Source organism: Perna viridis, chromosome 6 (genome assembly GCF_037379345.1).
Source record: "Perna viridis isolate PV_CMFRI_1.1 ecotype Kerala chromosome 6, ASM3737934v1, whole genome shotgun sequence".
Classification (NCBI taxonomy): domain Eukaryota; kingdom Metazoa; phylum Mollusca; class Bivalvia; order Mytilida; family Mytilidae; genus Perna; species Perna viridis.
In genome coordinates, this window is record NC_142450.1 from 47,143,885 (window position 1) to 47,161,485 (window position 17,601).

At 33.5% G+C, this 17,601-nt stretch overlaps 1 protein-coding gene across 7 annotated transcripts in view; it reads left to right on the top strand.

The window, feature by feature from the left end:
* Window positions 1-17,601, top strand: part of LOC148615302 (receptor-type tyrosine-protein phosphatase H-like) — a 134,902-nt gene that overhangs the window by 79,927 nt on the left and 37,374 nt on the right. For 5 of the 7 annotated variants that reach the window (XM_088590151.1, XM_088590147.1, XM_088590146.1 and 2 more), the window contains 4 exons: window positions 573-836; window positions 5,710-5,973; window positions 10,853-11,116; window positions 17,057-17,323. In XM_088590151.1, coding sequence (XP_088446277.1) covers window positions 573-836; window positions 5,710-5,973; window positions 10,853-11,116; window positions 17,057-17,323 — 1,059 coding nt within the window. The remainder of the gene's footprint in view (window positions 1-572; window positions 837-5,709; window positions 5,974-10,852; window positions 11,117-17,056; window positions 17,324-17,601) is intronic. The other 2 variants (XM_088590150.1, XM_088590149.1) reach the window with 1 other exon arrangement.

Genomic DNA, 17,601 nt, shown 5'->3' on the forward strand with positions numbered 1-17,601 from the left:
AGTTTTTTTCCAATCTTGAGTGGTCTGCACAATACATAATCGTACAAAGTTCTATAGTAGTTCCCCTTTTGTGGTTTGTTTCTCACAATCAAAACATTTTCATTTTCTATATTGATAACTGTGACACAATGTTTTTCTTGTTTAAACCACATATTTTTATTGTATATTTATATTTGTACTTTTCTAATGTCGGGCCGTGGGAATACTGTGTTGGATGACAATTTTTATACAGAAACTAACAATAGAAACATTTCAATTTGAAATTGGTAATTACAGTCGAAGTTATAATTGTTTGGTTTCACCATATCTGTTCCTTTTAAAATAATATTAAATGGGAATTAAGTATTTTAAAAGATTTATTCTTTCGTAAATATTCTTGACTGTTTGGAAAAAAAAATATGATGATTATTATCACAACAAGATGATTCTTCAAATTTCAGGTAAAAAAAAACAACAAAATATATAGTTTTTTTTAACCGAAAATTCCTTTACGTGAAATATTTGATTTGTTTCCGTAGAAAATTGTGTTACATATATGCATTCTCTATAATGAAGTCATACTGTATTTGTAGATCCCTCAATGCCTTCAATCCAACCTGTTACACAAAACACCACAAGTATAACATTTAACGTCACGAAAGGCACTGGTGCGGTTGATTCGTACATAGTGGAAGTAGGAGGAAAGAATTACTCTTACAATGCACAGAACAACGACTCAACTTTATTGGTGGTCGGAAATGATCTCAATCCAGGACATCTTTATACTGATATCAAAGCTATTTCTGTTTACCATAATTTACTAAGCCATCCTACGATGCCACTAAAGCATGCCACAAGTAAGTTTTTGTTGCAATAACTATATGCTTTGTTTCATTTTATTGAAGGCTGAAGTTTGTTCAAACAGAGAAAACATATCAAGATAATAATATTAACGACATGTATATATACGAAAAATATACAATAAAAGAATATGAAACATGTTCGTTGAAAGAATTTGTCTTATTGAACAGGAACGTGTCAATTTTCTTGTTAAATATTTTAAACTATTTTTTTAAATTAATATATAACAAAGGGTTAACTCCCTTAAAAAAAAGTTATAATCTAGATAATAACTTATTCGAGAACTTCTTAGTACCCTTAAGTGCTGGGAAGACTTGTATTTTCACTTTGTTCCTTATGTTAAATGTCCGTATGATACAATTAAGGAACAGCTGTGATGTTTCATAAAATGCATGGCAAAATTGCTGATGAAAGTGGATGTGGTAAAACTTGAAACCAGTGCCTTATTGCTTCTACGATTACATCTGAAGAGTTTTTTTTTATGTTTTGCCTTTATGTGGTCCTCTTATATTCATGTACATATATTGTCTATTCCACGATCTAAAATATCATATTGCTGAAATCCATAATAGGTAAAGAATAACTTTAAGAAATACTTTTAAATAGGTTCTATGAGTTTTTGTCTTTTCTAAAATTAAATTCTTGATTTGTAGTTCCCCATTAAATTACCTTTAAAAAAGAAACTTTTCTTGTTTGCATCTTGTGGTGATTTAGTAGAATTGTGTCAACCAATAACATGATCTTATCGACGGTGTGTCTACCCCGGACTTGACGTTTTATGAGCAATTCGGTGGGTGTTTCTAGAAAAGCAGAGGACGCTTACCCTACCGGTGCACCTGGTCCATGCTCCCAGTTTTTTAGTGGAGTCCGAGTTGCTCATTTACTTTTGTTACTTTGTATGTATGTTTTTAGTTACTTTATGTTTTTTGTTGTGTATGTCTGTTTTCCATGCCTGGTCTTTGTCCCTGGATTACATTCTTTTGATTACCGCTATAACCTTGGTTCCCTTGATTACTCTTTCACACCACTGGGTCGATACCTCTGCTGGTGGATTTTGTCCCCGAGGGTATCATCAACCCAGTAATACAATTTTTAAAATTAATGGTTTTAACAACAGGAATGAAGAAATACTGGCTCGGACGTCGGCCAGTATAAAAAGGTCCGAACCTGACAGCAGATCGGACACTCTGTTGTCTTGTAAGTATGTGGTGTCCCCAGATGGGAATCTTAGCACACTCACATCTGGTATGGAAAGTGCCCCGACCAATTCAACTAAAAGTACCCAATCACACGTTCAGTCTGCAGACCATCTATTCCAGTACAAAACTTCTGACTATTTTAAAATAATCAAACCATGTTCCATCACTTTAAATGATATATTTGACTACAACGATGACGAAACACATTGTACCATATCAAAATGTGGTATTAAAAATTGCAAAACATGCAACATTCTTATAACCGATCCTTACTTCTCCAGTTCCCTTACAAACAAAACCTTCCACACAAGAAGTCACGATGACTTAAGTTGCAAATCAACAAACTTAATATATGGATTAGAATGCAACTTATGTGGTTTAATATATGTCGGAGAAACGCAAGAACGATTAAATAAAAGAATGTGCGGTCATCGTTCGGGAATTAACACTACCAAATTCCCGACAATTTATCAACACTTTAATCAACAAGATCATTCAATCCTCTCCATGAAATTTCGTATTTTAGAAAAAAATTACCATCCTACGAATAGTCCCGTTCTAAGTAAAAACTATCGTAGGGAAAGAGAGGAGTACTGGATACGCAGACTAGGTACTGCAATACCTTACGGATGCAATGACAACATCAAAAGTATAGGAAACCTTTCAAGCCAATATAACAATAATATAAATGTGATGAATTTATTTGACAAAAATCCAAGACGGGAAAGGAGTCATGGCCATCGCCACTATACGTCACCTAAGTTACATGATGTCTCCATAGATGGTCTCCTTCCTTTCATACAAAAACCTCTTGGACTTCATCACATTAGAAACAAACTTTATTCTATACCTCTCACTCTACTACACTCCCTTTACAAAACAAGTCTTGACACTCCTGTTTCTGACCCCACCTCATCATTATACAGACTTGTTGCCATCATTTTGGATATTGGTTTCCACAGACTCTTTAAACCAGTTTGTGTGAAAAGTCAAGATGAAGAAAAACGATCATTTCTTCCACTACCGTTTGTCAACAAAGGTATAGATGCAATTAATTTGGCTAACATCCTCCATCACAAAAACGTTACCAACAAAATTCCCCCATATTTCAAAGACAAAACGATACCAATTATTTCATATTCCTATACTTCACCCATAGTATCCAAAATTTTCAATTATAAAAGGCTATTGCAGAACCTCGAGATTGAGGACTTCAAGGCTAAACCACCTGACTGTTCTTGCAAAACCTCTCCATTCAAATGTGGTCCTTCTGGTCACGTCGTTACGGGAGATTTAACCATTATCGAAAACGAATTTCTGCGTAATATCCTTTCTAAAGGACCCAAGTACCGTGAACCACGCTCCATAAATTGGAATTATAACTTTAAAGTTCTTATGGATGCCGTCGAGGACTATGCAAGAAAATGGATAAAACGAGAACAAGAAGACATTGATTCTCTGTCAGAGTAATTAAAGGCCGTGAGGTCTTTAATTTTGAAACGAATGAAAGTTTTAAGTAGGTCAATGAGTGCCAAGGCTGCATCAGTTTTCAAAGACCCCGATGTAGTAAAAACATTGTCTACTATACATGACAAATATGTTGTCATACCAGCAGACAAAGCCCAAAATAACATCGTTTTTGTCTGTAAAACGTTTTATATCCAATGTTTATTATCAGAGGTAGACGTAGAAAGTAATAGCAGTGATAAGACCTACACTGCTACCACTCTCTCCAAAGAAGAGATTGTGGAAAACCATAAATCTGTGCTATCCTCTCTCTACCAAGGACGATGATTGTGATTTACCATCTATGTGCTGGATTCTTTAACTTCACAAAATCCATACAAACAACGTTTCATAGCTGGATCTGCAAAATGTACCACCAAACCTCTTTCAAACCTTTTAACTTCTATACTCACAACTGTCAAAGAGGGTCTACAGTCCTACCACAATACTTGTTACACCCGTAGTAGTATTAATTCAATGTGGATCCTGAAAAATTCGAAAGATCTTTTGGAGACAATCAGTTCAAGACTATTATCTGAATATAATAGCATTAAAACCTATGATTTTTCAACACTGTATACTTCTATTCCCCATACTCAGTTAAAATCCCGACATAAAAACATTATACATCGTTGTTTTTTTTTTAAAAGATGGTACATCTAGATACAAATATATAGTTCTTGGTAGAGATTCCTCCTACTTTGTAAGAAATAATTCCAAATCATCTTCCAAATATACAGAGGAAGATGTTTACAAAATGCTGGAATTTTTAATTGACAACATATTTGTCCAGTGTGGTGGACGTGTTTTTCAACAAACGGTCGACATTCCAATGGGAACAAATTGTGCTCCTTTACTTGCTGACCTATTCCTTCACTCTTATGAGGCTGACTTTATAGCTGATCTGATCAGGAAGAAAGAATATCGGTTGGCTAGATCCTTCAATTTCAGTTTCCGCTATATAGATGACGTATTATCTTTAAACAATTCTAATTTCTTGGATTTGATACATCGCATCTACCCAAAAGAACTTGAGATAAAGGATATTACAGACACTGTGAAGTCAGCCTCATATCTTGACCTACACTTAGAAATCGATGGTAAAGGAAAACTATTGACCAAACTTTACGACAAACGTGATGACTTTTCATTCAGAATTGTCAACTTTCCTTTCATCTGTGGCAACATCCCTTCGGCTCCTGCGTATGGAGTATTCATATCACAACTCATACGTTATGCCAGAGCTTGCCGAAACTACGCAGACTTTTTGTATCGTGCTAGAACTCTAACAAATAGGCTTCTTGAACAGGGTTATGTTGCTACAAGATTGAAGTCATCATTACAGAAGTTTTATGGTCGTTATCATGAACTCGTGGGTCGTTATGGTGTATCCATCTGCACCATGAAAACTGATTTCTTCAACAGATGATAGTTTTCCTTTCCTCGTTTGTCTACCCCGGACTTGACTTTTTATGAGCAACTGGGCGGGTGTTTCTAGAAAAGCAGAGGACGCTTACCCTACCGGTGGACCTGGTCCATGCTCCCAGTTTTTAGTGGAGTCGAAATTGTTCATTTACTTTATTTGTACGAATAGTTTTTTTCCAATCTTGAGTGGTCTGCACAATACATAATCGTACAAAGTTCTATAGTAGTTCCCCTTTTGTGGTTTGTTTCTCACAATCAAAACATTTTCATTTTCTATATTGATAACTGTGACACAATGTTTTTCCTGTTTAAACCACATATTTTTATTGTATATTTATATTTGTACTTTTCTAATGTCGGGCCGTGGGAATACTGTGTTGGATGACAATTTTTATACAGAAACTAACAATAGAAACATTTCAATTTGAAATTGGTAATTACAGTCGAAGTTATAATTGTTTGGTTTCACCATATCTGTTCCTTTTAAAATAATATTAAATGGGAATTAAGTATTTTAAAAGATTTATTCTTTCGTAAATATTCTTGACTGTTTGGAAAAAAAAATATGATGATTATTATCACAACAAGATGATTCTTCAAATTTCAGGTAAAAAAAAACAACAAAATATATAGTTTTTTTTAACCGAAAATTCCTTTACGTGAAATATTTGATTTGTTTCCGTAGAAAATTGTGTTACATATATGCATTCTCTATAATGAAGTCATACTGTATTTGTAGATCCCTCAATGCCTTCAATCCAACCTGTTACACAAAACACCACAAGTATAACATTTAACGTCACGAAAGGCACTGGTGCGGTTGATTCGTACATAGTGGAAGTAGGAGGAAAGAATTACTCTTACAATGCACAGAACAACGACTCAACTTTATTGGTGGTCGGAAATGATCTCAATCCAGGACATCTTTATACTGATATCAAAGCTATTTCTGTTTACCATAATTTACTAAGCCATCCTACGATGCCACTAAAGCATGCCACAAGTAAGTTTTTGTTGCAATAACTATATGCTTTGTTTCATTTTATTGAAGGCTGAAGTTTGTTCAAACAGAGAAAACATATCAAGATAATAATATTAACGACATGTATATATACGAAAAATATACAATAAAAGAATATGAAACATGTTCGTTGAAAGAATTTGTCTTATTGAACAGGAACGTGTCAATTTTCTTGTTAAATATTTTAAACTATTTTTTTAAATTAATATATAACAAAGGGTTAACTCCCTTAAAAAAAAGTTATAATCTAGATAATAACTTATTCGAGAACTTCTTAGTACCCTTAAGTGCTGGGAAGACTTGTATTTTCACTTTGTTCCTTATGTTAAATGTCCGTATGATACAATTAAGGAACAGCTGTGATGTTTCATAAAATGCATGGCAAAATTGCTGATGAAAGTGGATGTGGTAAAACTTGAAACCAGTGCCTTATTGCTTCTACGATTACATCTTAAGAGTTTTTTTTTATGTTTTGCCTTTATGTGGTCCTCTTATATTCATGTACATATATTGTCTATTCCACGATCTAAAATATCATATTGCTGAAATCCATAATAGGTAAAGAATAACTTTAAGAAATACTTTTAAATAGGTTCTATGAGTTTTTGTCTTTTCTAAAATTAAATTCTTGATTTGTAGTTCCCCATTAAATTACCTTTAAAAAAGAAACTTTTCTTGTTTGCATCTTGTGGTGATTTAGTAGAATTGTGTCAACCAATAACATGATCTTATCGACGGTGTGTCTACCCCGGACTTGACGTTTTATGAGCAATTCGGTGGGTGTTTCTAGAAAAGCAGAGGACGCTTACCCTACCGGTGCACTTGGTCCATGCTCCCAGTTTTTTAGTGGAGTCCGAGTTGCTCATTTACTTTTGTTACTTTGTATGTATGTTTTTAGTTACTTTATGTTTTTTGTTGTGTATGTCTGTTTTCCATGCCTGGTCTTTGTCCCTGGATTACATTCTTTTGATTACCGCTATAACCTTGGTTCCCTTGATTACTCTTTCACACCACTGGGTCGATACCTCTGCTGGTGGATTTTGTCCCCGAGGGTATCATCAACCCAGTAATACAATTTTTAAAATTAATGGTTTTAACAACAGGAATGAAGAAATACTGGCTCGGACGTCGGCCAGTATAAAAAGGTCCGAACCTGACAGCAGATCGGACACTCTGTTGTCTTGTAAGTATGTGGTGTCCCCAGATGGGAATCTTAGCACACTCACATCTGGTATGGAAAGTGCCCCGACCAATTCAACTAAAAGTACCCAATCACACGTTCAGTCTGCAGACCATCTATTCCAGTACAAAACTTCTGACTATTTTAAAATAATCAAACCATGTTCCATCACTTTAAATGATATATTTGACTACAACGATGACGAAACACATTGTACCATATCAAAATGTGGTATTAAAAATTGCAAAACATGCAACATTCTTATAACCGATCCTTACTTCTCCAGTTCTCTTACAAACAAAACCTTCCACACAAGAAGTCACGATGACTTAAGTTGCAAATCAACAAACTTAATATATGGATTAGAATGCAACTTACGTGGTTTAATATATGTCGGAGAAACGCAAGAACGATTAAATAAAAGAATGTGCGGTCATCGTTCGGGAATTAACACTACCAAATTCCCGACAATTTATCAACACTTTAATCAACAAGATCATTCAATCCTCTCCATGAAATTTCGTATTTTAGAAAAAAATTACCATCCTACGAATAGTCCCGTTCTAAGTAAAAACTATCGTAGGGAAAGAGAGGAGTACTGGATACGCAGACTAGGTACTGCAATACCTTACGGATGCAATGACAACATCAAAAGTATAGGAAACCTTTCAAGCCAATATAACAATAATATAAATGTGATGAATTTATTTGACAAAAATCCAAGACGGGAAAGGAGTCATGGCCATCGCCACTATACGTCACCTAAGTTACATGATGTCTCCATAGATGGTCTCCTTCCTTTCATACAAAAACCTCTTGGACTTCATCACATTAGAAACAAACTTTATTCTATACCTCTCACTCTACTACACTCCCTTTACAAAACAAGTCTTGACACTCCTGTTTCTGACCCCACCTCATCATTATACAGACTTGTTGCCATCATTTTGGATATTGGTTTCCACAGACTCTTTAAACCAGTTTGTGTGAAAAGTCAAGATGAAGAAAAACGATCATTTCTTCCACTACCGTTTGTCAACAAAGGTATAGATGCAATTAATTTGGCTAACATCCTCCATCACAAAAACGTTACCAACAAAATTCCCCCATATTTCAAAGACAAAACGATACCAATTATTTCATATTCCTATACTTCACCCATAGTATCCAAAATTTTCAATTATAAAAGGCTATTGCAGAACCTCGAGATTGAGGACTTCAAGGCTAAACCACCTGACTGTTCTTGCAAAACCTCTCCATTCAAATGTGGTCCTTCTGGTCACGTCGTTACGGGAGATTTAACCATTATCGAAAACGAATTTCTGCGTAATATCCTTTCTAAAGGACCCAAGTACCGTGAACCACGCTCCATAAATTGGAATTATAACTTTAAAGTTCTTATGGATGCCGTCGAGGACTATGCAAGAAAATGGATAAAACGAGAACAAGAAGACATTGATTCTCTGTCAGAGTAATTAAAGGCCGTGAGGTCTTTAATTTTGAAACGAATGAAAGTTTTAAGTAGGTCAATGAGTGCCAAGGCTACATCAGTTTTCAAAGACCCCGATGTAGTAAAAACATTGTCTACTATACATGACAAATATGTTGTCATACCAGCAGACAAAGCCCAAAATAACATCGTTTTTGTCTGTAAAACGTTTTATATCCAATGTTTATTATCAGAGGTAGACGTAGAAAGTAATAGCAGTGATAAGACCTACACTGCTACCACTCTCTCCAAAGAAGAGATTGTGGAAAACCATAAATCTGTGCTATCCTCTCTTGGTCTCTCTACCAAGGACGATGATTGTGATTTACCATCTATGTGCTGGATTCTTTAACTTCACAAAATCCATACAAACAACGTTTCATAGCTGGATCTGCAAAATGTACCACCAAACCTCTTTCAAACCTTTTAACTTCTATACTCACAACTGTCAAAGAGGGTCTACAGTCCTACCACAATACTTGTTACACCCGTAGTAGTATTAATTCAATGTGGATCCTGAAAAATTCGAAAGATCTTTTGGAGACAATCAGTTCAAGACTATTATCTGAATATAATAGCATTAAAACCTATGATTTTTCAACACTGTATACTTCTATTCCCCATACTCAGTTAAAATCCCGACATAAAAACATTATACATCGTTGTTTTTTTTTAAAAAGATGGTACACCTAGATACAAATATATAGTTCTTGGTAGAGATTCCTCCTACTTTGTAAGAAATAATTCCAAATCATCTTCCAAATATACAGAGGAAGATGTTTACAAAATGCTGGAATTTTTAATTGACAACATATTTGTCCAGTGTGGTGGACGTGTTTTTCAACAAACGGTCGACATTCCAATGGGAACAAATTGTGCTCCTTTACTTGCTGACCTATTCCTTCACTCTTATGAGGCTGACTTTATAGCTGATCTGATCAGGAAGAAAGAATATCGGTTGGCTAGATCCTTCAATTTTAGTTTCCGCTATATAGATGACGTATTATCTTTAAACAATTCTAATTTCTTGGATTTGATACATCGCATCTACCCAAAAGAACTTGAGATAAAGGATATTACAGACACTGTGAAGTCAGCCTCATATCTTGACCTACACTTAGAAATCGATGGTAAAGGAAAACTATTGACCAAACTTTACGACAAACGTGATGACTTTTCATTCAGAATTGTCAACTTTCCTTTCATCTGTGGCAACATCCCTTCGGCTCCTGCGTATGGAGTATTCATATCACAACTCATACGTTATGCCAGAGCTTGCCGAAACTACGCAGACTTTTTGTATCGTGCTAGAACTCTAACAAATAGGCTTCTTGAACAGGGTTATGTTGCTACAAGATTGAAGTCATCATTACAGATGTTTTATGGTCGTTATCATGAACTCGTGGGTCGTTATGGTGTATCCATCTGCACCATGAAAACTGATTTCTTCAACAGATGATAGTTTTCCTTTCCTCGTTTGTCTACCCCGGACTTGACTTTTTATGAGCAACTGGGCGGGTGTTTCTAGAAAAGCAGAGGACGCTTACCCTACCGGTGGACCTGGTCCATGCTCCCAGTTTTTAGTGGAGTCGAAATTGTTCATTTACTTTATTTGTACGAATAGTTTTTTTCCAATCTTGAGTGGTCTGCACAATACATAATCGTACAAAGTTCTATACTAGTTCCCCTTTTGTGGTTTGTTTCTCACAATCAAAACATTTTCATTTTCTATATTGATAACTGTGACACAATGTTTTTCCTGTTTAAACCACATATTTGTATTGTATATTTATATTTGTACTTTTCTAATGTCGGGCCGTGGAAATACTGTGTTGGATTACAATTTTTATACAGGAACTAACAAGAGAAACATTTCAATTTGAAATTGGTAATTATATTCGAAGTTATAATTGTTTGTTTTCACCATACCTGTTCCTTTTAAAATAATATTAAATGGGAATTAAGTATTTTAAAAAATTTATTCTTTCGTAAATATTCTTGATTGTTTGGAAAAAAATATGATGATTATTATCACAACAAGATGATTCTTCAAATTTCAGGTAAAAAAAACCAACAAAATATATAGTTTGTTTTTACCGAAAATTCCTTTACGTGAAATATTTGATTTGTTTCCGTAGAAAATTGTGTTACATATATGCATTCTCTATAATGAAGTCATACTGTATTTGTAGATCCCTCAATGCCTTCAATCCAACCTGTTACACAAAACACCACAAGTATAACATTTAACGTCACGAAAGGCACTGGTGCGGTTGATTCGTACAAAGTGGAAGTAGGAGGAAAGAATTACTCTTACAATGCACAGAACAACGACTCAACTTTATTGGTGGTCGGAAATGATCTCAATCCAGGACATCTTTATACTGACATCAAAGCTATTTCTGTTTACCATAATTTACTAAGCCATCCTACGATGCCACTAAAGCATGCCACAAGTAAGTTTTTGTTGCAATAACTATATGCTTTGTTTCATTCTATTTAAGGCTGAAGTTTGTTCAAACAAAGAAAACATATCAAGATAATAATATTAACGACATGTATATATACGAAAAATATACAATAAAAGAACATGAAACATGTTCGTTGAAAGAATTTGTCCTATTGAACAGGAACGTGTCAATTTTCTTGTTAAATATTTTAAACTATTTTTTTAAATTAATATATAACGAAGATACTAACTTATTCGAGAACTTCTTAGTACCCTTAAGTGCTGGAAAGACTTGTATTTTCAATATTGTTCCTTATGTTAAATGTCCGTATGATACAATTAAGGAACAGCTGTGATGTTTCAGAAAATGCATGGCAAAATTGCTGATGAAAGTGGATGTGGTAAAACTTAAAACCAGTGTCTTATTGCTTCTACGATTACATCTTAAGAGTTTTTTTTATGTTTTACCTTTATGTGGTCCTCTTATATTCATGTACATATATCGTCTATTCCACGATCTAAAATATCATATTGCTGAAATCCATAATAGGTAAAGAATAACTTTAAGAAATACTTTTAAATAGGTTCTATGAGTTTTTGTCTTTTCTAAAATTAAATTCTTGATTTGTAGTTCCCCATTAAATTACCTTTAAAAAAGAAACTTTTCTTGTTTGCATCTTGTGGTGATTTAGTAGAATTGTGTCAACCAATAACATGATCTTATCGACGGTGTGTCTACCCCGGACTGGACTTTTTATGAGCAACTCGGTGGGTGTTTCTAGAAAAGCAGAGGACGCTTACTCTACTGGTGCACCTGGTCCATGCTTCCAGTGTTTTAGTGGAGTCCGAGTTGCTCATTTACTTTTGTTACTTTGTATGTATGATTTTAGTTACTTTATGTTCTTTGTTGTGTATGTCTGTTTTCCATGTCTGGTCTTTGTCCCTGGATTAGTTACATTCTTTTGATTACCGATATAACCTTGGTTCCCTTGATTACTCTTTAAGTACTTAAAACCTTTATTGTTGGATCTAGACAAATCCGATCATTCCGCCTTATAGGTTTTTCATGCCACATATGCATCCCCATCACCAATTTTAGTTATCATTTTACAATGTACAATAGATTGGCACCTTTCTGTCACTCTTATGATACTTTATTACCTATTACGTTTTGTAGCATTTTTTTCAGTGTATATAAAGTTTTGCAATAGTTTCTACTGAAGTTGCATGCACTTTCTGCTGCCAAAGGTATTACGTAACGTCTTCCATATTTTTCTTTTCAATATTTGTTTAAAAGTAGGTCTCTATTATGTATGGAAGGTAGCTAAAAAATGATTGCGTCATTTTTAGCTCAATGCTTTTGGTTTCCCTCTCACACTAACTGCTTCTATCATGCATTTATCTTAAACAGTAGGCTCTATTCTGACCGTGGGCTAGTGTGATAAATTTGAAATGCGCCGTGTTTCTTCATAGTTTATCAGATTCATACCAAATAATTCACACGACGTAAAATTTACCCTATTTTTATAATAACTGTCGGTTTGAATATTATACCTTGTTCAATTTTCTTCAGAAAACTGTACATATAATGCCAAAAAAATATATCAATATTCGATACAAATATCGATATAAAAGTTTTTAAACGGGTTTGGATAGCTGAATTATTGAGAACGCCTCTATTGTCGAAATTAAAAACTGGAAAATATAAGTAGCAGTAAAAAGTGACAAAATTTAAAGAAAAAACAGTAAGAGGACTGAAGTTTTATTTTATTTTACAATATCAAATGTCTTCATTCCTTGCAAATTGTTTTCTTGTGTGGAATTCTTAATTACTTTCAAACGTCCCTACCCCAGCCTGACAGAACTCAAAAACCAAGCTTTTCACTGCTTTCTTTGATTAATGAACAGAAATTTCAATATGTTTTAAACATTCCGTCTTACCATTTAGTTTTTGTTCAATTGTTTGCTTTAATTGTTTCGTATGTTTTCTGTACTTTTAATTTTTGGATTTTATTTTTTTTTATAAACTTTACATTTTAATGGCGTTCGCTTTTCTTATTGGAGCTTTCATTCATCCGTTCGCTTTCAATTTTTTTTGGTGAAGTCATTTACTTTCCGTTCCATTGATATGTCATATTACTGTATACACTTAAGACACATTTATTTTTTAAAGTTGGTAAACAAACTTGAATCGTCTGATGTGAACTGAAATTCCTATATTATTAAATACTGTTTTCCTTTTGTCAAGTCAAAAATGATTATAAGGCATTGAAGAAACGTCAGACGGATGTCTTGAATAACGACTTGAATAAATTGTTTGTATATAAGTACATCTGATGAATGCACCCTGTGTCGCATTCTGCTTTAAAAGTTCTGAATTGCAGTAGCTAGTCATTTTATACTGGTATTCACTTTTTTGTTTGGAAGACGTAAACAATATAAAATAGAACATAATGCACATAAAGCCAAAATGTGCATATGTACACGAAATACAACTAAGATATACAGTGATATAGTGGTAAATGTGTACCACATTTTTGCACTTTTACAATCAAAATACTTTCTTTAACATCTTGATTATGAATAAAGTATATGGAAAGTCAAGCAGAATAAAATTCAGGACATTTTATTGAAGTTTTCTTTAAAGGTATTTCTAACTATCATCAAGATTTATTAACTTTTCAAGTATTATTTCCTTTCATACTGATCTCTCATTATTTCTTGATTGAATCTTTCAGGAATATTTACCTACACTAAAAGAATTGTCAATTTCTATAGACCCTTTTTTGACAATCCTTTTTTGAATCTTACAATTTTTAATGGATTTATGTTTTGAGATTTATTCTAAAAAAAGTTTGGTTATCAATAAATGAATCCAAAGGCACCTAATTCAGATTTAGCTGCGTTGTTATTGTCGCATGGGTCCCTTTTGAAGCAAAAAGTAATTTATATAATTATTTTATTCATTGCTAAACTATGGCTATGTATGACCATGCTGCATTACACAGAGTTTCCCTTCATTAAAAAAATATTCATTGATTTATCAATTAAAATTTTGAAAAAAAATCTTAATTTGTTAAAAAGGCGGTTCAGGTCTATCGATACGTATTTTTGTTAAATGAGGATTCCCTCTGAATACCATTAACCTAAAATGAAATGAGTTTAAAACTTTACAAAATGTTTCCCTGACTAGGTGGAACAGTTTCTAAATTCAAATTACACATATTCTGAAAATGGTTTCCCCTCTCTATCGTGCCATGCGCTTGCGTGTTGGATAATTAAACTTGATTACCGTCCTGCAAGTATGATTTGATACAACGTCTGTTTTTTTTTTCGCAAAATCTATATATAGGAGAAAACCAACAAAAAACTTCGTCTTGGCTTCATCTGGATAATGATACCTCTACATTTTGAAATGATCGATCATCGTATATGTTTCTCAGAATCACAAATATATCACAGATACTTTATTTGTTGTCTAGATTAATTGACAGATATGGACTTGTTGTTTCGGGTTAACTTTGACCGCCTCGAAAGGAACTAACTGACCGGTAAAGGGGCTTCATACCTGCTAAGTCAAGAACGAGTGATTCGTATCTTATTTTCTGGCTAATCAACATCCTAAACCTCACGACCGTGCCCGTTGCCCAAATGATCAAAACTGACTGTAGGTCAAAACCGTTTATTTCTTTATCATAGTTTTCAGCTAGGACATTGCAAAGTTCTTTCTGACATTTTAGCACATTATTTCATTGTGATAACAGCGTTTATGACGTCGTCATGTTTGTGTACGGTATATATTTGAATATTCAAATATGAATTGTATCAAACCTTAATGCATCAATAAATTAGGTATATGAAGATAAACACACTCTTCGTTTCAATAAAAGGACATAATTGTCCGTTAAGTAGCCAGCTGATGATGGACATATATGTCCATTTGCATTTGGCAGCAAGATGGTTAGCCTCACCATAGATTTCGTTGTGCCTGTCCACAGTCAGGAGATGTTTATCATCAATGTACATTTATGTCTTAAACGACATTTAATTTCATTTTGAAGAATTGTAATAGATTTGTTTCCGTGGTTTTAATTACATTTGCTTTCGGGGGCTTTCAAAGCTTACTTCAAGGTGTGTTCACACTTGTTGAAGACTTTTTGGTCTCTGAAAGTACAATGTTTAGGTTATACGCTGGTGCATTCGTTGCGCTTTTAACCATATCTGTTATTTGTCTACTGTAAAAGTGACAATACTTAGGTTTTTAGCTACATATAATTCAATAGCATGAATTAAATTATCATGATCAAACATTCGGAATTCGTATTTAAAACCCATTTGTTGTGACGTCACGACAATTCACAGAAAACTTGACATTTTACTGTTTTTTGCATTGGTTTAGTCTATTTTGTCACGCAATCGACGTGGGCTATAATTACGCAACATATTTTTTTCTGACATTTTTACGCATCACATCCTGTTATATGTCATTGCCAATATGTGACTACTATTCATGAACAAAAAAAGGGTCTGTAAAATGCTACTGTCAAATACTTAAGGAAAATAGCAACTTCCTTTTTTTCCTGTTCTCCGGTGTTAAATTTAGCGAGAAAACCGAGCGTTTTGTTTTACCTTATACAGAATGCGGTTTTAAGTATTCATCTACTCTTTTCAATCATATGCGCATTTTTACGGGCGAACGTAAATGAGTGTTCACTTTAAAAGTCTTGTATATAATATATATGAACACACTATACACACAGTCATGAATATTTAGCCATGTGTTTTACGTATGCATATAAGTCATAAGTAAAACATAAACAAAATGTCAAATGCATGCATTCATAACTTGATGTTTTTTGTTTTTTTGTTGTTTTTTTTTTTCATTTTTTGGGGGTTTGACTTTTGGATGTTTTTTAGTGTTTCTGTATAAACAGCTTAATTGGTCAATCCAGTCGTCTCGGGTGCGATAACATAGACGTTTTCTTCGTTATATAAACACAGAGGCACTTGATTCAGAAGAAGATCCTTACCATAAGGTACACGGGATAAATTTTGCTGAGACAAGTTCCTATGGTTAGACATCTTTATTGAGTGTTTTAATATGTTAAGCTGCACAAGTTGTATAAAAAAAACAATAGCGCTTACCACATTAAAGGTATACGAACAATTTAATAGATTTTAAATAACATTTCGGCGTTTAATAAAACCTACCAACATGATTCATCAAATATTACATTTTGAGTCACTAAAGTACCGACTTTAGTAAGTAAGCAGGCCAAGGAGTTGAAATAAGAAAACGAATCATTAAATTGTTAAACAACTTGGAGATATGGATGGTGGTGCGGCTGAACATTGTTTGATTTTCACTGGTTTTTAATAACAAAAATATAGATTTTGTTATTAAAACAAAATCTATATTTTTGTTACTTTAATTTTGTTATTGTTTCCTTTTGTCAAATAATCTTTCAGAATTTTGTCTTGTGTAACGTATACTTGAACATAGGTTTTAATTATAAAATATAAACTGTCTTTTAATTAAGTTTTCATTTCAACATTTAACGGCAAAGGATGATTCCCTAGCATATATTTAAAAATTCATGGTGAAATCCTGTCATAGTATATGAAATAACAATTAGAAAAACGCCTTATTTTTAAAATCAAGAAAAATGTGATTAAACTTTACTGTAGTTTATTCCTTTATTTGTGATGTTTTGTAGAATCCTTAAATACGATACACTTAGTGATAACCTTTTCGATTATAACATTCTCAAAGCTAATAAAAGTGAGTTACAAATTAATTTGTTGAATTTTATTGCTAAAATGTGAAAATTCAAAAGTAATGAAAAGGTTGATTACTGTCGTAAAAAGAGAATTGTTGAAACATACATCCTAGTTTTGTATGCTGTGCATTCTTCTTTTGCATACTGAAGTCAGTCTGTTTGTTTAGATCCTTCAATGCCTTCAATCCAACCTGTTACACAAAATACCACAAGTATAACATTTAACGTCACGAAAGGCACTGGTGCGGTTGATTCGTACAAAGTGGAAGTTGGAGGAAAGAATTACATTTACAACGCCACACATAACAAAGATTCAACTTTATTGGTGGTAGGAACTGATCTCTCTCCAGGACATTTTTATACAAACATCAGAGCTATTGCTGTTTTCCATAATTTACTAAGCCATCCTACGTTACCATTGAAGCATGCCACAAGTAAGTTTTTGTTGCAACTACTTTATACTCAATATTTATATGTTTAAAGCTGAAGGTAACACAGACAATTAGAAAGTATTAAGATAACTATATTCACAAAGTGTGTATAGGCAACCGTCCCATGATCATCGTTGACAGAGGGAAAGTAATTATTTGTAGACTACATGTACACGTTAGAAACACGTTTCACATATTCTTTCAAACATTGATTATTCATTTCAGGATTTATACGTTAATGTTGCTGAAATTCAATCTAGTTCACGAATAAATAAAATAAG